Source organism: Pinus tabuliformis, chromosome 1_1 (genome assembly GCF_031772625.1).
Source record: "Pinus tabuliformis cultivar Carrire ecotype Pingquan chromosome 1_1, CPIR1, whole genome shotgun sequence".
In the NCBI taxonomy this organism is placed as follows: domain Eukaryota; kingdom Viridiplantae; phylum Streptophyta; class Pinopsida; order Pinales; family Pinaceae; genus Pinus; species Pinus tabuliformis.
In genome coordinates this window covers 256,391,591-256,417,545 of record NC_142297.1, presented here as the reverse complement: position 1 = coordinate 256,417,545, position 25,955 = coordinate 256,391,591, and the positions used below count along the sequence as shown (strand labels likewise).

Here is a 25,955-nt window from a genome sequence, read left to right as displayed (position 1 = left end):
TCTTTTTCTTCTATTGCAGAAAATTTAGATTCAAACCTAGGGGACAAAGATCTTAGAACCTTTTCAACCACAACAACCTCTTTTATTTCTTCACCCAAGTTTTTCATACAATTAACAATCTCATATACACGAAGGAAATAGTTAGCCACACTTTCATCATTGTGCATTCTGAGATTTTCATACTGAATTCTGAGGGTTTAAAGTTTTGCTCGTTTTACCTGTTCATTTCCTTCATAGCTCAGAACAATCTTGTCCCATATTTCTTTTGCGGATTTATATTGCATAACCTTGACAAATTATGATTGAGATAGACATCCCAATAGAGTATTGACAGCCTTTGCATTTGTTTCATATTGCTTCTTACCCGCCGAATCTGTAAGAGTTGTGGATGGAAAAGTGTACCCTATATCTATGATATCCCATCTTCTGTACCAATAGATTGAAGATATTTTGTGACTCTTACCTTCCAATAGACGAAGTTGGTCCCATCAAAAATTGGTGGCCTGATCGATGCTTCTCTCTCGTAGTTTCTCATGATGATGGATCTTCCTTCAAGCGATCAAGCTTCTTCAGAAGGACCTGCTCTGATACCAATTTTTGGAAATAATACTGAGAGGGGGGGTGAATCGGTATTATTAAATTCTTTTCACTATACCTTCCAGATTTATAATTCAATTTATTCTTCAGATGTTGACCATTAATTTGTATGTCAGTACCATATAATAATGAATAAGAACAAGAAAAACAGATAGTCACACCAAAGAACACCAGATATAAGGTGGAAACCTAATGTGGGTGAAAACCACCTGCTGAAATATGTCTCTATCTTCTTTCAATTAGAAACTTCTTTTTACAATGATTATGTACTAGTGCAGTCCTTTACCAGTACGCAGGCTGCAACCTGCAGAGAGCTACAACCCTCTGTCGTTTTCAGACTCTCCTGGAAGGGAGCTATAACGTCCTTAGCTCTTGTACTAGTTGAGCTACTAGTACGTAGGTGCTGACCTACTTCTTTCCTTCCAAGGACCACGTTTCATCAATTTTCAGACTGGATCCATGAACATCAAATAATCATCAAGTACATGTGAATCAACCAATCTCCTTTTACAATCAACTAATGAATCAACCAATAGCTTCTCAGAATGCAGTAACCAGAAAAGAAGTACCAGTAATCTAAACCCAGAATACTACAACAATAGACAAAAGACAGCCAACAAATATTTCCAGAAAAGTCCGCAACTTCACCAATAGAAACCTGCGAATATCCGCACTTCTGCTGTGTCTAGCCTGTGCAACTTCGCACTTGCTCTGTGTACTGGACTGCGAACCTCCGCACATGTGCCCTCTACTGGACTGCAGACCTCCACACCTACGTCATCTACTCGACTGCGCACCTCTGCAACTGCACCGTTTACTGAACTACGGACCTTCGCACCTGCGCCATCTCTCGCCTGTGGACCTCCGGATATAAACACTTTATCAGTCCTCAATTGTACCCCAGTCTATCGAATTCACAGATTTGATCATGCGCCAAAGAGACCTCGACCTACCATTAGATCCGCCTTATAATTCACGGTTTTCTCCTTGATTCAGATCTAGTTTCACAAACCGATCACCAAAATTTGAGGTATTGAAATATTCAATATGCACAAGTGTCTGGCCAAATGATCTTCTTTCCTTTTTATAGGCAGGCCCTTACACAAACCATGGATCAAAACCATAGAAAGCCAATACAAGGGACCCAAAACCGGGGTTCAATATTTTAGATGCTATACCACGGACCAAAACCATAGGATCAAACACGTCGAACTAAATGCCATGGATCAATCATAAAAATTCTCATGTGCGCGCGCTTCTCTGCATGAAAGTGAGTGAATTTGACGTCCGCACCTTTTATTCAGAGGACCTGCGGGTATGTCCGCACTTTTTGTTCGGGGCACCTGCGGGTCCATAGCTTTTGGTAGGCGCACCTGCGGGTATCTCATTTTCTATTATTTTGAGAGCCTGAACAGTGATTTGCCTCTTGAGTGAGTTGCCATCAAGGACAACACCTGTGCCATAGCACCAAACCAGAGTCATAATGCCAACAACATTCTATTTGAATATCGAAAAGACTCTCTCTTTTCTATAGCTAGAAATTTATTGAAGTAAAAGATTCATTTTTGCATATTTGTTGCATTAGGTTTGGAAGCGAAAATTGATATCATTTACACCACAACTATTAAATTTAATGAAAGAGGAACTGTAAAAGCTATCAAATTTTTAATTAACCAAACATTAGTGGTTCTAGGTTAGAAGATGTGTTCCAACGTCTATAAACATAACAATTGTCATCTTTCGTGTGAGGCACATTCTGTGGTTAGTCATATTCCATGTATGTAAGTATATGGGAATGATATCCACATATCTTCCAGTATATCGGATGATGTTCCTTGTATAAAAAGTATATGGGGATGCTTCCTATCATATAGGCTCGCATTAGACATCACTAACACAGATTGTACATCCACGTACCTCTAGTATATTTTGGAGGCCCCCTTCTAGGTTGCATACCATCCATAAGTAACCGAGTCGACCACTTTGTCATATATGATACACCAAACACAACATTCAGGAAGACTACCTACATGTACTAGAAATGTTATTTCAAAGTTCAAAGTGGCTTAGTAATTCTTTATACCTAGTTACTTTAATAGTTGGAAGGGATGAATTCTTTATCCGCGAAGTACCTGCGATATGTTTATGGGCTATAATAAATATTAGCAAGTTGAATGGTTGCACAAATCAAAATTGAGTTGGCAGTTAAAGTAGTGAAATGTAACAAGTTGAATGGTTGCATAAAACAAAATTCAGTTAGCAGTTAAAGCAGTGAAATGTAACAAGTTGAATGGTTGTACAAATCAAGATTCAGTTGGTAGTTAAAATTGTGGAATGTAACTAATTGAATGATTGCACAACTCAAGCTTAGCAGTTAAAGCAGTGGAATGTAACAAGTTGAATGGTTGCACAATTCAGGATTCAATTGGTAGTTAAAATAGTGGAATGTAACTAATTGAATGATTGCACAACTCAGGCTTTAGTTGGCACTGAAAGCAGTGGTGGAATGTAACGGAAACAGGTTGAAAATCTTTAATCTTTCAATCAACTAACATTAAATATGACCCTATCGAATGTAGTGTAAAATAACAACTCGAAAAATTCTTACCAGAAAATACTCTATAACATAATTATAAAATACCATAAATAAATTTTCAACCAATACCTCTCACCTCTGGAATTTTAATGTTTAAAATCGATTTGCCCTAGTCCCACAAGTTTTCTCCTAGCATTATCACGTGTTTTGGGGGTCGTTCACGACAAACTAATTCATTTTTTTATCATAAATACCATATTGAGGATTATGTTTACGTACCAACTTGCCCAACTAGCATACTGACAACCTGCTATGACAGTCACTCACAAAAGACCTTTTCAACTTAGACCGGATAGATGATTTATATAAATCACAGATTAATGATTATTTATTCACTGCGTTGGATAAAGCATTTGAACAGATTTTTAGTGATTTGGACATGAGTGATTTTTATAAGGAACAGATTAGTGGTTACTTCTGCACTTCGTCGGTTGACCAGGGCCATGATGGATTTAATGATTATTTATAAGCATTTCCTCAGAAGACGGATTTAATGATTTTATATACGCACTTCATGGGATGACGAACGCCATGATGGATCCTGCCCTGGCAGCCACCGAGAGGAAACACCCATTGATAATTGTATATGCGCAATTCATCGAATGACGAACGCCGTGATGGATTGATGTTGTCCTGTTTAAATTTAGTTTAATTTAAATATTTTTTTGGAAATTTCTGTTTTGGTTTTTTATAGCGATGAATCTATTTCCACACTTCTTACTATCCATATTTTTTTGAAATTCCTGGTTTATTATTTTTATAGCGATGAATATATTTCCACCATTCTTACTTTCAATTTTTTTTAAATATATCTTAAATTTGAAGTACCAATAACAAGGCAGCTACATATAGATATCTCTATATATGGATGAAGTGGCCTGCCTCCATCTACATCTGCAGGCTAAGGACGAATGAGAAGTAGCCGCACTATATTACCTGATTGATTGAGTAGCTTTCAGAGAGCATAGCAATGGCGGAAGTACCATCAGTGGGCAGATTGCGTTTGGGATCACAAGGATTAGAAGTATCAGCACTGGGGTTAGGTTGCATGGGCATGTCGGACTTCTATGGCCCTCCAAAGCCCGAGCAAGAAATGATTTCCCTTATCCACCATGCCGTCTCCAGAGGTGTCACTTTTCTTGATACTTCGGACATTTATGGCCCTTTCACCAACGAAATCCTCGTTGGAAAGGTAGGACTGTTGTATGGGTTTTATCTTTTCTTGTAATTGCAATTATCTAGAACTTACCCAAATGATAGAATTTTTACCTACGGTATGTTGTTTGCAGGCCATTAAAGGAATTAGGGAGAAAGTCCAATTAGCCACAAAGTTTGGGATAACATATGTTGATGGAAAACCAGAACTTCGAGGAGATCCTGCATATGTTCGTGCTGCCTGTGAAGCAAGCTTGCAGAGACTTGAAGTGGATTTTATCGATCTTTATTATCAACATCGTATTGACACTAAAGTCCCCATTGAAGTGACGGTATGTATTTTTGCGATAGGTCTCGGTTTAGTTCTTGAATGATGCACAGTTTGATCTAATGGTTTTTCTGTGCATCTGTGACAGATTGGAGAACTGAAGAAATTAGTTGAAGAAGGGAAAATAAAATACATTGGACTTTCTGAGGCCTCCGCATCAACAATTAGAAGAGCCCATGCTGTTCATCCTATAACAGCAGTCCAGATAGAGTGGTCTTTGTGGACTAGGGATGTAGAGGAGGAAATTATTCCCACTTGCAGGTATGATCAGGTGTTTGGAGTTAGGGTTTTTCACATTGTTACCATCCTTGTATTATGAATCACTAACTAACATGTTCAAATTGTAATTGCAGAGAACTTGGTATTGGAATTGTGCCATACAGCCCTCTAGGCAGGGGTTTCTTTACTTCTGGAGCAAAGTCAGTTGACAATTTAACAAACGATGATATTAGAAAGGTATATTTTCATTTGGATATTTAGAATTAAAAAAAGAGTATAAATGCGTAATTAATTTTTTTTACTAAATAATTTTAAAGACAGGTTTAATTATTTGTCATTAATTACAAAACCAAGAGTGGTTGATGCCCATCATTATAAAACCCAAAAATTAACTCGAGCTGGAACATTTTATTCCAATGTTCGTTCTCCAAAAAACTTATTAGTTCATTGATATCATACCTTAAGATTCCAGTGCATTGATAAAATGTATTTTATTGTTTCAATGAAGTCTTATTCTAATTTTATAAATTGCTGATATTTTTGACAGGCAATTCCAAGGTTTCAACCAGAGAATCTCGAAAAGAATAAGGGGACGTTTGAAAAAATAGCTGAAATAGCTTCCAGGAAGGGATGCTCCCCGGGTCAACTTTCACTTGCTTGGATTTGCCATCAGGGAAATAACATTTCACCGATCCCCGGCACCACCAAAGTGAAAAATCTAGACGAAAATATAGGTGCTCTTTCTGTTAAGATCACGGCTGACGAGATGAAGGAAATAGAAAATGTATTATCCACTTCTGGATTCTCTGGAGATCGAAATCGGGCTACTTCATTGAATCTCACGTGGGTGAATTCAGAAACACCCCCTCTCTCTTCATGGAAAGATGCCATTTGATGATTTTTAACATCGTTCTCTGCAAATAAAGCGAAATCGTCAGTTTATAGCGTATACCCTTTTTTTACCATTTATTTTAAAGGGTATATTTTCGGATATATCAAAAGTATATGCATGTTTAGTTGGCGATCGATATATATGGTGCAAGGCCCTTCTGAAGTTAAGCTTATTGTCAGCGTTGTGTGAATCTGGAATGTATTCAGGCAGAGCGAAACCAGCCGCTCGTCAGTATTGACATTTATATATGTATTTCTTTTAAGAAAAAATAACGCTTCTGTATTAATATAAAAACAGAGTACATTTGTCAAGTATCTGGAATTTCAGTTGGTTTCTTCAGGATACAATAAATCCGAAAAAGTGAAATTGTGTCATTTTCCAATAAGAATTTTCTACTTCTAATTACTTAAGTTCGGTAGATCTGATGAAAACGAAGTCAGGGGTCCCTTCGTTTTCAATATTTTTACAGGCTCGATCTTGGGACCTGTGGCTCATGGGCCAACGAGTCCTTCATATCCTTCAGCTGCGGATTCTGGCTGCCGCTCTTTCTCCAACATCTTGCCCCCATTTGCACTTACTCCAACCGTAAGAAAATCTTGGGACCTGTGGCTCATGGGCCAACGAGTCCTTCATATCCTTCAGCTGCGGATTCTGGCTGCCGCTCTTTCTCCAACATCTTGCCCCAATTTGCACTTACTCCAACCGTAAGAAAGTTTACCTGCACCCAATCCTACAACCGCTTTGCTGCTTGTGGATTTTATAAGTTTGGGGGTTTCAGAAGATGCATCGAACACTTCTATTCCCAGGCCCACTTGTTGCCAAATTATTCTATCACTGCCACAGAGAGCAATGAACGACTACGGGGCTTGACCCCAATGGAATTTGGTCTCTTCAACAATTTCGGTCATGGTTAAACATTACCATACCCCCATGTCCCGGACACAAAAAGACACCCAAAACTACGTATAGTAAACAGCGTGCTGTACTCATTCAATTCAAAAACTTTGTATTCATCGCGTCTCACAGATTACCAACAATACCCATATGATGGGAATGAATCGGGGAAGCCTCGGCTCTGCCCCGTCCTCGCCCTCTGCCGCTGCTCGGCTCTCCTCTGGACATGAAAGCGTTGAACCTGTGATTTCAAATATTCATTCTAAAATTTGAGATCATAAACAGATTTGACAAATAACTCCCTGTTACTTCTCACGCTGGAACAAATGTTTCATCTCAGAGATACCTGCAATACATACATTTGACTGACGCAGAGGATTGGGTCCTTCACACAAGATAATTACACATAAGCAGACAAAAAATTCACAATGAAACATTTCCATATAGATTCACGAAAAACAAGTTTTTATTATTTGCAAATAAGCAGACAAAAAATTCACAATGAAACATTTCCATATAGATTCACGAAAAACAAGTTTTTATTATTTGCAACTAGGTTACAACTACACACTTGTCCAATTAACCATGAGGACATCGAGTCACAAAAATCAAAGAACTATTACAGTTTTTATATGCAGAATCTTTATTAGCATATTACCGTCACCTCCGCTCCTAAGCATATAAGGATGGGTGTGCTCTGCCTTGGCCCTCTCACTTTGTCAGACCTTCCCTCGCTCGATCTATCTCTCCCTTGCTGCCTCTTCCTTCTTCCTTTTTTCCAGGAAGAAGTTATACATAAGTCATAGCTAACTACTTCTTCCCGCACATGAAAGAATTAGTTATACAGTTATAACTCAATCTTTATCTTCATTTAACTAAACTAGACCACTTTTAACTACTTGCCCTTATTGAATTTAACAAAAATTTAACAACTAAGTCTTCTTCAAGTCTTGCATTAGCCACAACATGTGACCACTCCGTCACATTGCTGGCCAAGTCCAGATGCTCCTGCATCAGACTCTCACGCTTGAAAACATTCATGATCTCTTGATCATGTGCTTTCAAAAAGGAACGAAGAGAAAGGAAAAAAAAATATTCCTCCTGGATCCCAGACTTGGTCCTGGAGTTGTCCATGTGCTCTGTTCCTCCGTTTAGGCTACATGTCAGCTGCTTCCTGCTTTATCTTTCATCTCTGGTCACAATAGTTTGGAGCTGCGAAAGCCGTAATAAGTTTGCCATTGTGTTCAATTTCATAATCTTCCTCTTTAACTTCATGAGACCTGACCACCAGCTCAAGATTGTTTTCATGGAAAGACTTTTTGGTCACATCTTCTCCAAAAAACAAACCAACATCTCGTTTGCTGGTTCCATGCCCTTTATGGGGCTGTGGATCACTCCAAAGGATTTCACACATCAGACCCTCTTCAGGTGGCTCTCGGAATCGAACAATTTCTTTGATATCATCTAGTCTTATACCATCAACGCTAAAAAGGCTACCATGAACAACAAAAATCTTGTCATTGAGGATATGAGCCAAAAGCAAGCAACAAAATACTTCAGCGAAAAGATCAACCATGCTTCCACTGTACTTGGACTTGACTTCGCCCTCAAAACTATAAATCTCGTTCGTACTCCTGCTTTCATGCTTTCCTCTTGCAAGACAGAGTTCAGTTGGACACACACTTGAAAACGAATAGCACAAGTATGACTTCAACTGAAAATGATCCTCGATCAACAAAATCACCATTTAAAAGATAAAGATTGTCCTCCGGAGAAAGCCTACTAATCTCAAAGATGTTAAAAAGGTCATAATACTGACCATGGATGTCATCACAAACAGGGAATTGCTTTCCATTCGGAATATCGATGTTAACCAGAGATGACATCGCCTCCAGCAAATCCTTTACTTGCAATAATATTTGAGATGCACACCTTCTGCGTATACTTCACTGGTTCTTGAAGTCATCCACCACTTTCTTTATAAATTCCAATGTTACCTTTTCTCCTTCTATTCTATGTTGTTGCTCTACCTTTATTGAATGAAAATCAATGGAATCATCAACAGAATGATTCACAAGATCATTCACTGAGATGGCCTTAATAAATCTGACTTTTTTGACTGCTGTTTCGGTCTCTTCAAGCTTTTTGGTGGCATCAAGATCATTTGGACAAATTCTGTTAACCTGTTGAAAATCTTTTAGTACTTGACTGATCACCTTTTATGATGCTTCCAGCCTTTGCCTTCTGGTCTGCTTCAACCTCAGTGTCTTTATGTTCTCAATCTCTGTTTCCAGTCGATCTTCTTGCTGGGTTTCTTCATTAATTCTCCCTTCCTTCTTTAACTTGTTGCTGCTGTCCAACTGCATCTTCCTCTGTTTCACACATCCACACTGTGTGTCTCCTTTCAACAGTATTTCAACTTGTTGTTCTGGACTTTTTTCTTTCATCAACACTTCAGGGTGTTGATTTAACTCCTTCAAAGAGTTGTCAAGTTTTTCCTCTGTATCATCTATTCTAATAATGCTTCCTTGCCCTAGTTCACAGTTGTGAACTTCTTCCTCTGCTTCTACTTCCTTCACTGTAGACCTCTTGCAGTCTTTATCAGGTATTGGTGCTTTTAACCATTTCTCTAGTAACTCTAGCTCCTTCTCCCATATATTAGCTTCTTGATGAGAGTTGCTTTCTTGTCCTCCTTGAACCTGTTGTTGACTACTTGTCATTGTCAGCTCTTTTTCCTTTTCTTCACCTTTTTCTAGGTGAATTTATGCTTCATGTCGTCTTTCTTGAGGTATGTTTTCCAGGTTGATCAACTCAACATCTCCCATGGTTGACTCAATCATCCCTATCATCATGACAGCATGATGATCTCTTACTATATTTTCAGAAATCATGGTCTCTTCTTCATGAACTTCTTTGACAATCTTCATTCATTGTCCTTTTTCACCTTTATATGTTGCTTCCACTAATATTTTTGAGCTCTCGCCTTCTATGCAGTTTTCTCTTCCAGGACTGTCAGCTACATTCCGTGTGGGTGACACTGAATCTCTTGAAAACAATGTTGAGGAGCCATTTAGTGGAGAGGAACAATAGCTAGGACCACATGCTTCCTGCCAAGTAATGTCTCTACCAACTATGGGTAACCCTGTTATTGATAAATTAACCAACTCAATGGAATCAGAATGTCTTGAGTGGACATGGTGATTGTTGTTTCCCACAGTTAAATTTTCCAAATTTCAAATTTCTTTTAATGCTGTAAGATTACCTCTATCACCGTGAAGACAAGATGTCGGTAACTTAACACTTCGTTCAATTGATTTCATGCCCTTGCCTGCCAACTTTTAAAGGGAGCCGGCTTGATACGCATCCCAAACCACGGGAACAGAACAATGTTGATCACCACATTTGATGGCATTTCCGCCAGGTTTCCATTGACTAATAAATAGAAAATGAAACGATGATTTTTCTTCCCCTGCTTGTCGAACTGATACTTCCACGTCAATTAAACCCTCTTTGACCTCTTCTATCCCTCCCGGGCTACTCCTGAAAAGTTGCACATCCTCTACAGAATATTTTTTAGATGTTACATCTTGAACTAACGAATTCTTTTCTACTGATAAAACACTCTTCATGATGCTTATCTGGCCCTCTTGCATCCCTGAACTTCCTTCGAGCGGTAACTTCATAGCCAAGATTTTTAACAATGGTGTATCTAATGTTGGAAGCCTATGTGGAACATTAATTATTTTATTTGTGTCTTTCCCATAAGGTTTTGTTTCCACGGTTCCATCAGTTTTATCTTCTGTCACCTATTTCTCTGAATTTCCTTCTAGTCTTCCTGTCAACATTTCAGTATGCTGATGCAAGTTCTCTTCTGAACTTTTGAGACCCTCATACGATCTCACCTCTTCCTCATCATCATCCAGAGATATTCCTTCCTCTGGCTTGCAGATAACTTCATCTACTTCATCTGCTTCTCCTGCTTCTTCAAGCATTTTCCTCTAAACAAATTTGCCTACGGCATCTCCCATTCTTATCCTTGACTCAAAGAATTTGAGTTTCCTTGTCCATAAGACAATCTCCTTTTTCTTCCACCTCATCTGTAATGAGTTCTAGATCACCTTCTTTCCTTTTAATGGAAAGGTCCATCCTCTTTTCTGGTCTTCTAGTTCTTGTAGCAGCTCTGTCAATATCTCCAATCTTGCTTTCATGTCAGCAAGTTTCTTGTCAAGCTCCTCTTGACTCATCCTCTTCATGCCCTTTGTCTTGGCATTCTTTCTTCTATAGTGACTTTCTTCAGAACCTCTGCAATGATCTTCCATCATCTTTGTCTTCATCCTCTCTTCTTGAGCTCCTCTCTCCACTGCAATAAGCCTCCGCAACAGCAAGTCCCCCTCACTGCAATCTTACCTCACTAAGCTCTCCACGCTCAGTCTTTTGGTAAGCATGGTCCTCCATCTGGAACCTCCTCTTGAGCACCATCTTTACTCTTCCTAGGCTTCTGCAAGCTCTCACTCTCCCTTGAGAACACCTCAGAGTGCTTTCTTTGCTCTACTTTTCCCTTTGCCTGCTACTGAAAACCTTCAATCACAGTTTATCAACTCAGTTAAAACAAATATCATCATCATATATATATATATATATATATATATATATATATATATATATATATATATATATATATATATATATATATATATATATATGATCCCTGCAGGATCATGTCCATCTGCATTTTGCATGCACTGTCTCAAATTATTTGCTTTCCGCAAATTCTTTCTTTGAGAGTAAAACTCTTCTCCTCTTTACTACTGTCAGCGCCTGTCTTCTTCCAAGACCTGCTTTCTCCCTGTGCAACCTTTGAACCCTTGCACACAAAACATGCTTGTTTTGTCTTTTTGTCCTGCCAGTCTTTCTGATTACTAGCTCTATCACCTTGGCTGCTCACACTCTTCTTTCTCAGCACGCAAAAAATCCTTTCCGCAGGAAATCTTTTCCCGCTCTGATACCACTTGATGAAAACGAAGTCAGGGGTCTCTTCGTTTTCAATATTTTTACAGGCTCGATCTTGGGACCTGTGGCTCATGGGCCAATGAGTCCTTCATATCCTTCAGCTGCGGATTCTGGCTACCGCTCTTTCTCCAACATCTTGCCCCCATTTGCACTTACTCCAACCGTAAGAAATTTTACCTGCACCCAATCCTACAACTGCTTTGTTGCTTGTGGATTTTATAAATTTGGGGGTTTCACAAGATGCATTGAACACATTTATTCCCAAGCCCACTTGTTGCCAAATTATTCTATCACTGCCACAGAGAGCAATGAACGACTACGGGGCCTGACCCCAATGGAATTTGGTCTTTTCAACAATTTCAGTCATGGTTAAACATTACCATACCCCCATGTCCCGGACACAAAAAGACAGCCAAAACTACGTATTGTAAACAACGTGTTGTACTCATTCAATTCAAAAACTTTGTATTCATCGCGTCACAGATTACCAACGATACCCATATAATGGGAATGAATCGGGAAGCCTCGGCTTTGCCTCGTCCTCATCCTCTGCCGCTGCTCGGCTCTCCTCTAGACATGAAAGCCTTGAACCTGTGCTTTCAAATATTCATTCTAAAATTTGAGATCATAAACAGATTTGACAAACAACTCCCTATTACTTCTCACGCTGGAACAAATGTTTCATCTCAGAGATTACCTGCAATATATATATTTGACTGATGCAAAGGTTTGGGTCCTTCACACAAGATAATTACACATACGCAGACAAAAAATTCACAATGAAGCATTTCCGTATAAATTCACAAAAACACGTTTTTATTATTTGCAACTCGGTTACAACTACACACTTGTCCAATTAACCATGGGGAGATCGAGTCACAAAAATCAAAGAACTATTACAGTTTTCATATGCAGAATCTTTATTAGCATATTACCATCACCTCCACGGCCTGACCATACAAGGATGGGTGTGCTCTGCCCTGGCCCTCTCACTTTGTCAGACCTTCCCTCGCTCGATCTATCTCTCCCCTGCTGCCTATTCCTTTTCTTTTTTTTCCAGAAAGAAGTTATACATAAGTCATAGCTAACTACTTCTTTCCGCACATGAAAGAATTAGTTATACAGTTATAACTCAATCTTTATCTTCATTTAACTAAACTAGACCACTTTTAACTACTTGCCCTTATTGAAATTAACACAAATTTAACAACTAAGTCTTCCTCAAGTCTTGCATTAGCCACAACATGTGACCACTCCGTCACATTGTTGGCCAAGTCCAGATGCTCCTGCATCAAGATCACTCTCATAGATCATATACCACTTAAAAATATGAAAAAGAAAACAAAAAATGTATACATATTCTTAAAAAAATGTGCTTCATCCGTTCCAATATTACCCAACACTGTCTTCTAACTAGTTCCAATATTACCCAACATTGTCTTCTAACTATTCCAGAAGTTGATGCTTCATGCATTTGTCTTAACTTCTTGTTAAAATATTGAGAAAAAAAAACTTACCATATTTTTTTCCAATGCCTCTTCTGGATAATAAATTGGTTGGCTAGTTCTGTTTTCTGAAAATGTGATCAATCTATTTTCTGAAAATGTGATCAATCTTAATGTGTAGGAAAGTGTTTACCATAGTATTGATGCGCTTCAGCCACATTTTTTAAATTGGAGGGTTGAATTTATTCTATCCTTTAGTCCAATCGATAATGCCTTTTGCATCCCCAAAGACCTGTAGGCTCCCCAATCCCAACCATTTAGCTGTTATCAACACTTCTTATATGGCAATATTTGCTTGCCCCTTCCCACCAAAAGTGAAAGAAGTTTCCAGGCTTAGTGACAATGTAGTCCTCTCTTATTATAGGGATCATGTTCTCAAAAATGAGTGTATTTTTGTTCTGCCATATAGTCCATATGAGATACAGTGGGAGAAAACGAAATTTATCATGAATTTTCAACTACTTCCATAAGAAACTTCTTAGTGATGAAAAATGCTTAATTGATATGATATTAAAAGTGTCTAATATGCCCTCTCAAACAACCCGCGCTTATAGACCATATAGAAATAAATGTACATTCTCTTAAAAAAAGGCATATCCCCAGCTCTATGTGTCCTCTGTAAGTAAATTATTCCATATCAACGCTATGTACTTTATAGCCAATTCCATGTCAACACAGATTAGGAGGACAATAAGGCTTTCTTTTGAATCAGGATACCTCTCATTTTATATCTATCTATTTGCAGAGGTATTTGTGATCACCCTCCTCTCCACTTAGTTGTGCACCGATACCTTGGCTCACTCTCCTCTTCTCAACTTAACAGCAGTGCAACAATATTTTTTCCGCCGATTTAGGTGCACCATTGTTTCCGACAGATGCTTCTAGTAGATACACCTGTTGTTTCTAGTCGCAGCATTTCCGGAAGAGGCTCCAAAACTATGACAGATACACCTATTGTTTCGGAGGTGGCATGTTGGAAATAATACTGAGAGGGGGGGGGTGAATCAGTATTATCACATCGATAAAACTTTTTCATTTCCATATTCAGATTCATATATGCTACTTCCACAACTTCTTATGATTCAGTTAGTTGATCCTTAATGAGTGCATTAGAACATTATCAACCATATTAACAGTAAACAGGTGCAGTAAAATAGAACAAATCATCACACATAAGCCACACACATGAACACCATGATATAAGGTGGAAACCCAATGTGGGAGAAAATCACCTGCTGCAAGTCATCTCAATCTTCTTCTTAATAAGAAAATCATTTTACAATATTTCTGTACTAGTGCAGTCTTATACCAGTACGTAGGTTTCTACCTGCAGAGAGCTACAACCCCCATAGTTCTTGTACTAGCCGATCCATTTACTAGTACGCAAGTTGCTACCTGCTACAATGCTCCAAAGTTTTCAACTGCTACTGGAAGGGAGCTACCACCCCCGTAGCTCTTGTACTAGCTAAGATACTAGTACGTAGGCGTCGGCCTACAATCTTCTCTCCTCCGGGTACCACGTTTCATACATTTTCAGACTAGATACACCTGAAGCACAACACATAATCTGAAAGGTCACGTTTCATCCAATTTTCATACTGGACCCATAAATATCATTGAAACACATAATCAATCAATCTTCTGAATCACCCAATCACCAGATCAATACATATACAAGGATAATATGAGTGTTAGCAACGCGATCTAGTCCATTAGATCCATTACTAGATCTCATCCATCAACACAATCAATCAAACTGAATAAGTAGAATACTGACACCATTAAACAGTCATCAGAACACATCAACAACCTGAACCACCTCTAACTTTAAACATCATAGCTCAAATGGTATATGCTACTGCAATGAACCAAACCTGCGTACGTACGTGCTTTCACCAAAGCCAACCCGCGTACAGATCTATAAATATTCAATCATGACTTGCAGCGATTTCAAACTTAAGTTATACCCAGTTCAGATCATTACAAGTGTCAGTATACAGATCTAGAATAAGCATAATCAACTATATAGAGATAGTTCATTTCAAACCATTTGATCCTGATCTATCCTTAGATCTTGTTCTCCATCAACCGGTGAGATCCCTCTTTAGCTCAGATCTAGATCTGCACCATAACCCAATCACAGTATTCCAGATCTAGATATTCAATAATTCAGATGATGCTTTTCCAAATGATCTCCTTCCTCTTTTATAGTCTTAGGCCTTTCACAATACCATGGTCCAAAACCATAATAACACAATACCACGGACCCAATACTTGGGATCAACAATTTTGGATGCAATACCACGGGCCAAAACCATAGGATCAAAAATTGTCGGAATAATACCATGAACCAACCATGAAAGTGCGTGAGATCAACACTTTTGGATGCAATACCACTGACCAAAACCATAGGATCAAAAACTGTTGGACTAATACCATGAACCAACCATGAAAGTGCGTGAACTTTTCTCTTGCATGAAGGGAACTTTTCTCTGCATGAAAGTGCGTGAACATTTCTCTACATGAAATAAACTCTTCTCTGCATAAAAGTGCGTGAACTTTTCTCTAGATGAAATAAACTTTTCTCTGCATAAAAGTGCGTGAACGTTTCTCTACATGGAATAAACTTTTCTCTGCATAAAAGTGCGTGAACTTTTCTCTCCATGGAATAAACTTTTCTCTGCATAAAAGTGCGTGAACTTTTCTCTACATGGAATAAACTTTTCTCTGCATAAAAGTGCGTGAACTTTTCTCTACATGAAGGAAACTTTGCTGCACTATAATTTATCAAATAAATTTGCTGCACTATAATTTATCATTTGTTTGATTTGTCGTCAAGGACAACACTTGTCTCATAATGCCAACAATCTCCCCCTTTGGACTTGTCATACTGAGAATTGTCATCTGATATATCTTCCGTAGATTCATCTAGATATATATAAGTGAGTTGATCTTCTATGAGTTGTTTGCTATCAAGTACAACACATGCATCATAATGCCAACACGGCATTTCTGAAAGAGTGGCTCCAACACTATGCCTCTTCTTTGCGCAAAAGTCTCTTATCAGGACTTTATATTCACCACCTGACCGTGGCTAGAGGAAGGTTTGTGTAGATCCACCAAGTTCCTCTTCGGGGTTTTTGCTATTTTGTTTTTGGAGTTCTATGGCAGCCTAGATATTCTTATCCCTTTTAACTGGGGAGGGTTAGCACAAGATTTGTATCACTGAAAAGGGGGTCGAGTTCGATGGCGGGTTTCTTCGGTTTTTAAAGCCTTTGCCCTCTTGGGATTCTGTGTTTTATCTGGTATATATTGACTATAATAATGCATTTCTTTGACTTTTTCCGTTTTTGTTACATCGGTTTAGGTTTTATTGCAGATGTACTCTTTTTTCATAAAGCTCCGGTCAGGTTCAACCATGGAATAGCACAAGTCTGCGCGGCACAGGGCATTTTTTTAGTACCTTTAGAGATAATAATAATTGAAAAACAAAAGAGAAATCTGCGAACTCTATGTGATATTTGTGAAGAAGCGGCGGCGCAGTTTTTTTGTGCAGCAGACAAGGCCGCTCTCTGTGCTAATTGTGGTAAAAAGGTATGGGTGAAAAAACCGCATTGATCAGATTATGTGTTAGTTTTTGTTTCAGGATAGTGATTGTGGTTTCTGTTGTGAAACCCTCTTGTTCTATGCAGAGCTTTACCGGAAATTTACATCAACTAAGTAGGCCATATTTTAATTCTTATCGGGAGTTGGGTTTCAGGTTGAATTGGAGGCTTTGCTAATATGTAATACTAATTTTTTAAATGAATATACTAATAGGCTTGTCCAATTTAAATACCAGCACCTTCTCATCGAACTTGGGAGGATAAATCTAAATACCATTTCTTCTCCTTTTAACTCATAGTTACCAAATTCGGATATACGATACGGAAAAAATTCGACTCTATAAAATTCAATACGGACAAAATTCGAGACTATACACTTTACCAATACTTAAATATATTAATTTTTTTATTTTATTTATAAATTTAAATAAACAATCTTTATATTCAAAATTTTAATGAAAATATAAAAGTTGTATATGTTAATTTTTTTCCAAAATAGAAGTTATTGTTTTTTATGTTTTATATCAGAGTTATTGATTTGCAAACAATTTGCTATTTTATAATTTCCAATTTTCTATTTTATAATTTCTTGTAAGGTAGGAATTTCCTTTTTTTTAATTGCAATTGTCATTTTATGAAATTTTCTAATATAGAAATTACTATTTTTTTTTTATAAAAATTATAGTCTTTTTTTTTCCAATAAGAATTACCAATTTGCTAAGATAGAAATTACCGTTTTTTTTTTCTATAAAAATCATCTTTTCTTTTTATTTTTTTCCAATAAGAAATATGAACTTGCTAATTCTTATAACAAAATATATAAAAGCTAATTGATCTTAGTATTAGCTTTACCTTTCTCTATATTATTTCATTTTTCCACCAAAGTTTCCTAGTCCTAAACTTGTTTTGCCCTTCCTCTATTATTATTATTTCCACCCGGGTTGGGCAGGGCCGAATTTGTATTCTTCTAATGCATGAACAAAGCAAAGCTGGAATTAAAATTTTACCTTGCAAGGACAATTCCTATTCAACAATTGAAGAGTAAGTTCAATAACCTATTTCCACCAATTCAACGATTGAAAAGTAAGTTCCTAAATTATGGAGGTAACTGTAAGTTTTATTAAAAAAAAAAAAAATCAATACTTTTCAATTTACATACATACAACACCATTTTCTGAATTTATAAAATATATTTAAACAAGGTTTAAAAATCTGTAATTTGAAAAATTCTTATATATTTAGTCAACCATATAGATTGGTATATATCAAACTTCCAGATCTACATACATACAACACCATTTTTTGAATTTATAAAATATATTTAAACAAGGTTTTAAAATCTGTAATTTGAAAAATTCTTATATATTTAGTCAACCATATAGATTGGTATATATCAAACTTCCAAATCTACATACATACAACACCATTTTCTAAATTTATAAAATATATTTAAACAAGGTTTAAAAATCTGTAATTTGAAAAATTCTTATATATTTAGTCAACCATATAGATTGGTATATATCAAACCTCCAGATCTACATACATACAACACCATTTTCTGAATTTATAAAATATATTTAAACAAGGTTTAAAAATCTGTAATTTGAAAAATTCTTATATATTTAGTCAACCATATAGATTGGTATATATCAAACTTCCAGATCTACATACATACAACACCATTTTCTAATTTATAAAATATATTTAAACAAGGTTTAAAAATATGTAATTTGAAAAATTCTTATATATTTAGTCAACCATATAGATTGATATATATCAAACTTCCAGATCTACATACATACAACACCATTTTCTGAATTTATAAAATATATTTAAACAAGGTTTTAAAATTTGTAATTTGAAAACTTTTTATATATTTAGTCAACCATATAGATTGATGTATATCAAACTTTCAGATCTATTTACCTTATACCTTACTTTGCTTATATGGCCACTGTTCAATGTAACTAAGCACATCACGTATTCTTTTTGGGGGCGAAACAGAGTCATGTTGGGAGCGAAACACATTCAAGCTAAGGGACGAAGCAGACCGAATTGGTATTCTCCGAATTAATACCGTATCGAACCGAACTGGCGAATTAACGTATTTTTGTCGGCGGTACGGACGAACTTGGTAGCTATGTTTTAACTTTTGAGGATAAAAGCTGTGTGCTCAAGCTTTCCATCATCATTTTTGGAGGTTAAAATATGTGGGGTTTATAACTGATTTATGTTAATTTATATTATTATAATTTTTTTATATCAAATTTTATAGCTTTTTCCATTTTATTACATCAGAATGTTACAAATCTAGTCTGACTGAACTGTGTTTTATTATTATCATGGAAATATATGAGCTTGTTTGTCAAATTTACCGTAAGAGGAAGCTCATGCAATTATTGATTGTAACCAGTGAAGATGTTATTTATTCATTGTATTTAGAGAAATTAGATACATACCATACACGAAGATGTGTAATGTTATTTATCTATTGTATCCATAGAGAAATTAGATGAATACCATGCACCCATATGTAATTAAACCTTTTTTAAATTAAAAAATAATTTTTTTTATTTAGATGCATCCTATATATCAAGCTGTGTAATGAATAATTTTTTTAAATTAAAAAACATTTTTTTTATTTATTAATTCCATTTAAAAGAATTTGAAAATTGTAATTATTATAATATAATATTTATATAATAATAAAATATAGTGTACTTTGGGACTGGTTCCACAGAGGGTTCTAGGGTTTAACTAAGAAAGTGACGGAGGGCAACAGGGTCCCATGGAGGCATAGGGAGGAGGGAGCAGAGCTCCCTCCTATAGTAATGTGGTTTCAAATAGAGAAAGAGGAGGGAATAAGAACAAACCTCCACAACCCTTGGAGGTCAAGACAAAAAACACTGAAAATTAGAAGGCGGAAGACAGCAAAACCCATGCAGATCAAGGGACCCATGAAGAAGACCGACAGGAGGAGAAAGTGAAAGACAGAGGTCAGGGAACAGAGAACAGAGCCAAGATGGGGCCCTATAAACCTAAGACCATAACTAAACCTCAGGTTATTTTGAATGATACAGTGCTGCAAGTGCACAATGATCACATGGCAAACTATGCCATCATATGCAAATTTATGGGAATCTGGTAGTCATAGAAAGCATTGTACACCTGAATAAAATACAACTGGAAACCAAAGGGGGAGTTAAATATACATCTTGGATCCAAAGTTTTTTTTACAGTGGTGTTCACGAACATGGAAGACAGAGATAAGATTTTTGAAGGAGGACCATACCTCTTTGTAGCTGTTGGTCTCTATATGTGGCCGTGGACGATGAACTTTGTGCCAAAACGAGAAACCTTCACTTCAGTTCCAGTATGGATTAGACTCTACTCCTTACCTTTAGATTACTGGATCCCAGAGTCTTTAAAAGCTATAGGTAATAAATTAGGTCATTTCTTAAAAATTTCAGAGGCAACTCTATGGGGAAAATATACCTCCTATGCCCGTATATGTGTGGAGATGGACCTATCAGGAGCCCTTCCAAATGAGGTCATTCTAGAAGTCTATGATAAGGAATGGGTTCAAATAGTTGACTATGAACATATCCCATTCAGATGCCACAAATTTCATGAGCATGGACACCTATCTAGAGATTGTCCTCTTAATAGAAGGGAGGAAAACCTAAACACCAGCAAAGGGAAAGACCATACAGGTTTCATCAAAGCATGAGGAAAAGGAAAAGGAGGGGGAAGGAAGACAGAAAAGAACCCTATTGCAAATGATAACAAAACAAGAAGTTACAATAGTTTTGAGATCTTAGGAGAACAAGAAGTAGATGGAGATTATCAAGAGAGTGCAGAGAAACAGTCAGCAAGGGGGAAAGGAAAAGAGACCAACATGGAGTTCACCCAGGAATAGAACGAACACACGACGGACCCTTTGAATACAATGGAAATAGAAAAAGACCAGGAAATGACTCAAAGCGAAAGTGGCACAGAGGACCAAGACTTACAGGAGATCCTAGAAAGGGAGAACCTAGAGCTGGAAAAGTTTCTAGAACAAGGAGGAAACCTAGGAATAAACTCCATCCCTCAGGAGGATGTGGACAAGGTACAACAGATATTCCTGAACAAGTCACATCAAACAACTGCAAGAGTCAAAATAGGACATGATAACCAGGAAAATAAATGGACTTCCTCAATAGGATTAATAACAGGAAAACTAACAAAAAATCCAGGCAAGAGGAGGGGAAGAAAAAGACAGAAAGAATTATTGTTGGAGTGTGGAAAACTCATGATTGACTCAGGAAGGATGAAAGACCTTTTCAGTTATTCCTTTAAAACCCCACCTTAATGAAAATCACAACCTGGAACATTAGAGGACTAGTAAGTAGAAGAAAATAGAGGAATCTAGGTAATAGGATCAGAGAGGAAAAACTTGACATAGTATTCACTTAGGAAACAAAATGCTCAGTGGAGAAGATTGGCGAAAAACATAGAAAATGCTTAAATAGATATGAATTTCTTGAAGTTAAGGCAAATAAATCTTCTGGTGGCATTCTCACTCTATGAGATCCACAGAAACTTGGTGTGATTGATGCGGAGGCATCCAGACATCACCTTTCTCTAATTTTCCAACCGGTGGGTGACAGACAATGTTACATGATCACCAATGTCTATGGTCCGTAGCCAATGGACGACAAACTTTGGCTCCTCACAACTCTGGAGGATATGAAGAAGAGATACCCAGCTCTACCCTAGATTCTTGGAGGTGATTTTAACATGACAAAATCACTCATGGAGAAGAAAGGAGGCACTAGAACACTGGGTAGAGATTCAGTTGCCTTCCAAAACTTCATCAATAATATGAAATTGGTTGATATGGAAACAAGCAATGGAATCTTCACTTGGAATAAAAAAATAGGGTGCCCTACCCAAGTAGCCTCAAAATTGGATAGATTTATTGTTTTAGAGGAACTTCTTCTCATGGGAAGAAGCATTACTGCAATCATGCTACCTTTTGGAGGTTCAGATCACTGCCCTATCCAATTGGAAGTGCCTCTTTTTGGTAAACCAAGGAACTCCCCCTTTAAGTTTGAGAATGCTTGGCTCACACATTCAGATTTCCTCACAAACATCGAAAAATGGTGGAAGGAAGAGCTACACCTTCAAGGAACAAAGATGTTCCTTCTACACTGCAGGCTCAAACACATTAAAGGCAGACTCAAAGAGTGGAACAAAAAGGAATTTGGTAATATCTTCAAAGCTAAAGGAGATGTGGAAAAGAAACTAAAGGAAATCGACCATATTCTTATCACAGAATGCTATATAGATGAAAGGAAAGAGATGGCAAAGTCACTCCAGCAGGAATGGGACAACAGATGTCTTCAAGAGGAAATATTCTGGAGACAGAAATCCAGAGTACAATGGATTAAAGAAGGGGAGAGAAATGCCAAATTATTTCATAGACCCATCGTGGCTCATAAAAACAACAATAGAATTGTGAAACTTACAGATCAGCATGGAATAGAAAGAAACACTCACGAAGAGATGGAGAAGGTTCTAGTCTAGCATTTTCAGGAAATCGCTGAGGAAACCTCGGAAGACAGATACCAGTTTACGAAAATATTTACTCAATACATTCCTACGTTGGTTACTAAAGAAGATAATTACAATCTCAATAGACCAATAACAGAGGAAGAAATTGAGGAAGTCATTAAAGAGATGCACAATGGGAAAGCACCATGACCAGATGGATTCAATGTGGACTTTTTCAAAGCTTGTTGGAGGATAGTAAAACAGGACATCCTGGAGGTAGTGGAAGACTCTCAACGATCTAAGACAGTCTTAAAGGCACTCAATGAATCTTTCATAGCCTTAATCCCCAAACAGGAAAAGGCCACCTCTCCAAACAAATTTAGACCTATAGCATTATGCAATGTGGTATACAAAATAATATCCAAAGTAATTGCCCACTGTCTCAAACCACTCATTCCAATCCTAGTGTCAGAGGAGCAAATGTGCTATGTGGAAGGAAGACAAATTCTAGACAACATAATTCAAGCACATGAAATGGTTTATTCACTCATTACCAATAAACAGGAAGGAATGATAATTCAGCTGGACATAGCAAAGGCCTATGACAAACTTAGTTGGTCGTACATAAGAGAAATATTAAAAGCCTATGGCTTTGATTACAATTGGATTAAATGGGGTATGGCACTAGTTACCACCCAAGCTATTTAATTATTCTCAATGGCTCTCCCTCCAAAACCTTCAAGCCTTCTAGAGGTCTCAGGCAAGGCAATCCTCTTTCTCCTTTCCTTTTCATTCTAATGATGGAAGGGTTAGGGAGAGAAATCAGACCTGCTAAGGAGGAAGGGAGAATTCAAGGTCTGAGACTCACTCAAGATGGGGACACGGTGACACATCAGCAATTTGTGGATGATACTATGCTTCAAGGCACACCCACTGTCGAGGAATCCAAAGCTTTCACGCAGATTCTGAGTGAGCTTGCTAGGGCAGCAGGCATAGAGGTAAGTCTTACTAAATCAAAGATTTTCTTTTTCAATACAGATATTTCAATTCAAAGAATTTTTTCCAGAATTTTGGGCATTCAAAGGGAGTCACTGCCTGCAAAGTACCTAGGAGTTCCCCTCACGAACAAACCGCTACAAAAGGATATCTGGGAGCCTGTTCTTAATAAGCTAAAAGACAAGATTAGCAAATGGAAAAATAGAGAACTAAATCTAGCATGGAGACTGATTCTAACTAAGGCTATCCTCCAAAGTATCCCTATCTATATGCTATTAGCCATCCTGGCACCAACTAGTGTAATCACTAATATAAGAAACATTCAGAGAGACTTTCTCTGGGGGAAAGGTGAAGAAAAGAAGAAATGGGCCCTTGTGGCATGGGACAGGGTATGCAAACCTAAGTCCCATGGTGGCTTGGGTCTTCATGACCTAGGAATTCTTAACAGAGTTCTTGGTGCCAAAATCTGGTGGAGATGGCTAAAGGAAATACAAGTCTCGTAGACAAAACTATGGAAGAAAAAATATGCAAGAGAGTGGCAGGAGAAGAACCCATCAGAATGACGGGACAAGTAAAAGGTTCTGCAATTTGGAATAGAGCATGGGAGAACAAGGCCCTAATCCAAAATCATAGTTTCTGGGAGAACAGAAATGGAAATCTGGCCTGGTTCTGGGAGGATAATTGGTAGCAGGAGGACAATCTCCGAAGTGAAGAATTAGCAGACATTCACACCGATACCATCAACAAAGGATTAAGGTGGGTAAGTGACTATTGGGACCAATCAAGGAACAATGAGAAATGGAGAACATGGAAACTTCCAGATTATAGTGGAATGGTCATGTTGCATACTCAAGCTATAGCCCTTAAAGGTCTTTTAGACAAGAGGCAAATCTTAAACTCAACCTTGGACGATCAACTAAGATGGGGAAAGAACAAGGCATATCTCTTCAACCTTAAGGAGGCCAAAAGGATAGATTCAAGGCTTAACCTTCCAAACATCGATAAGACATGGAAAGAACTCTGGGATAATCCTCATTGGATGAAAGTAAAATTGTTCAAGTGGCTAGTTCAACAGGGCAAGATTCTGACATGGGATAACCTAAGAAAAAAAGGCTTTGTTGGCCCCTCAAGATGTCACTTATGTAGACAACAAGAACAAAGTACAAATCATCTCTTGAATAGATGCACTTTCACTACAATACTTTGGAATTGGGTTGGAGAAGTCTTCGAGCAGACAGACAAAAATGTAAATGACATCATTGCTACTCTGAAGAAATGGCAGAAATTTTTTTCAAATAATGAGATCATTAACTCCGCCTGGATGCTGACCCCTGGATTCATAATCTGGAGTGTTTGGAAGGAGTGCAACAACAGGATATTCAAGGATAAAGCGAGTCCGGTGAGCAGCATACTTAAGCTAATCCTTAAACAACTCAAAGAGACTGTTCATATCCTGGGAGGTGTAGCTACTGCAAACCCACCGGACAAAGAGAGGCCAGAATTTTGGAGAAGTTAGAGCTGAAGATTCATCCACCCTAGGGTTCCATGCAGATCAACAAGAATACCTCAACATAAAAAGCTTCATGGCAACCCCCTTCACATGGCTTTTTAAAATTTAACATAGATGGGGCCTCAAAAGGGAATCTAGGAGATGCAGGATATGGAGGGGTCATGAGGGATGAGGAAGGAAACATACAAGTCATCTTCCACAGTTATCTAACAAAAGCAACCAACAATATGGCTGAGCTCATGGCGATGGAATTATGCCTAGAAATACTGCTCAAGTACAACACACATAATCATCATTGAGGCTGACTCGGAATTAGTTATTAACTCAGTGAAGAGGATAAATTTTGGTGCTGCACCAGAGAAAATCTCAGGTCACTAGCGGCTTCTGCAAGTCTACCAAAAAATCCAAGCATGCCTAAGAATGTTGAGAACTCTTAGGTGGGTGCATGTTAGCAGGGAAGCCAACAAAATTGTGGACTGGCTTGCCAATGAGGGGGTACGAAACAAGCATATCGACTTGTGCTGCTGGTGGGAGGAGATAATATATGACAAGTTGAAGGAGGAATGCTCATCCCGGGCCCTTAGCGACAAACAATAGTATCAAGAAAAATCAAGAGAAAGAATATTACTTCATCAAAATGATGGATAAGTTCACTTCAGATGACCTTTCAGTGGAGATGAATTGTTGGTTTTCTAAGGGAGCTTCTAGAAACAGAGGTAGTAATCGTGACAGAAGATATATGTTCATAGGAGGAATGATTCCATGGAAGATGAAGGCGCCAAAGGAAGAGATTACCACCTTCATCGCTGGGTATTTCGTGAGCACTTGTGTGGTCCAATTTGGTTTGTGGTCGTCAGATCTGGAGAGGGAAGATCAACGGCCACCTTTTGGTGTGCAAGTTGGTGGGGCCAATTGGAGAAAACCACTAATGGTTTACCACCTTCATCAGGCACTTTTCAAACCACAGATGGTATTAATGAAAAGTGATTGATTCCACTCAGGAAGCAACACGTGGCAGAGGACCGACAAAGCAAACCGCCTTCATCACGCAGTATTCAGTGGGATTTTTAAGTTGTGCAATATGGACTCCAGCCATTAGATCAAAAGGAA

The 25,955-nt window shown here is 37.7% G+C and overlaps 1 protein-coding gene and 1 pseudogene across 1 annotated transcript; one reads left to right on the top strand and one right to left on the bottom strand.

Moving 5' to 3' along the window:
- The first annotated feature begins 4,006 nt into the window (after positions 1–4,006).
- On the top strand, positions 4,007–6,008 carry LOC149212496 (putative aldo-keto reductase 2). Its single transcript, XM_089390614.1, has 5 exons — positions 4,007–4,385; positions 4,483–4,680; positions 4,765–4,937; positions 5,030–5,132; positions 5,443–6,008. Exons 1-5 carry the CDS (start codon positions 4,164–4,166, stop codon positions 5,788–5,790), a joined length of 1,044 nt encoding a protein of 347 aa, XP_089246740.1. The 5' UTR covers positions 4,007–4,163; the 3' UTR covers positions 5,791–6,008.
- A 1,859-nt stretch (positions 6,009–7,867) lies between these two features.
- Positions 7,868–9,401, bottom strand: LOC149212495 (serine/threonine-protein phosphatase 5 pseudogene; annotated as a pseudogene).
- Between the last annotated feature and the right edge of the window lie 16,554 nt (positions 9,402–25,955).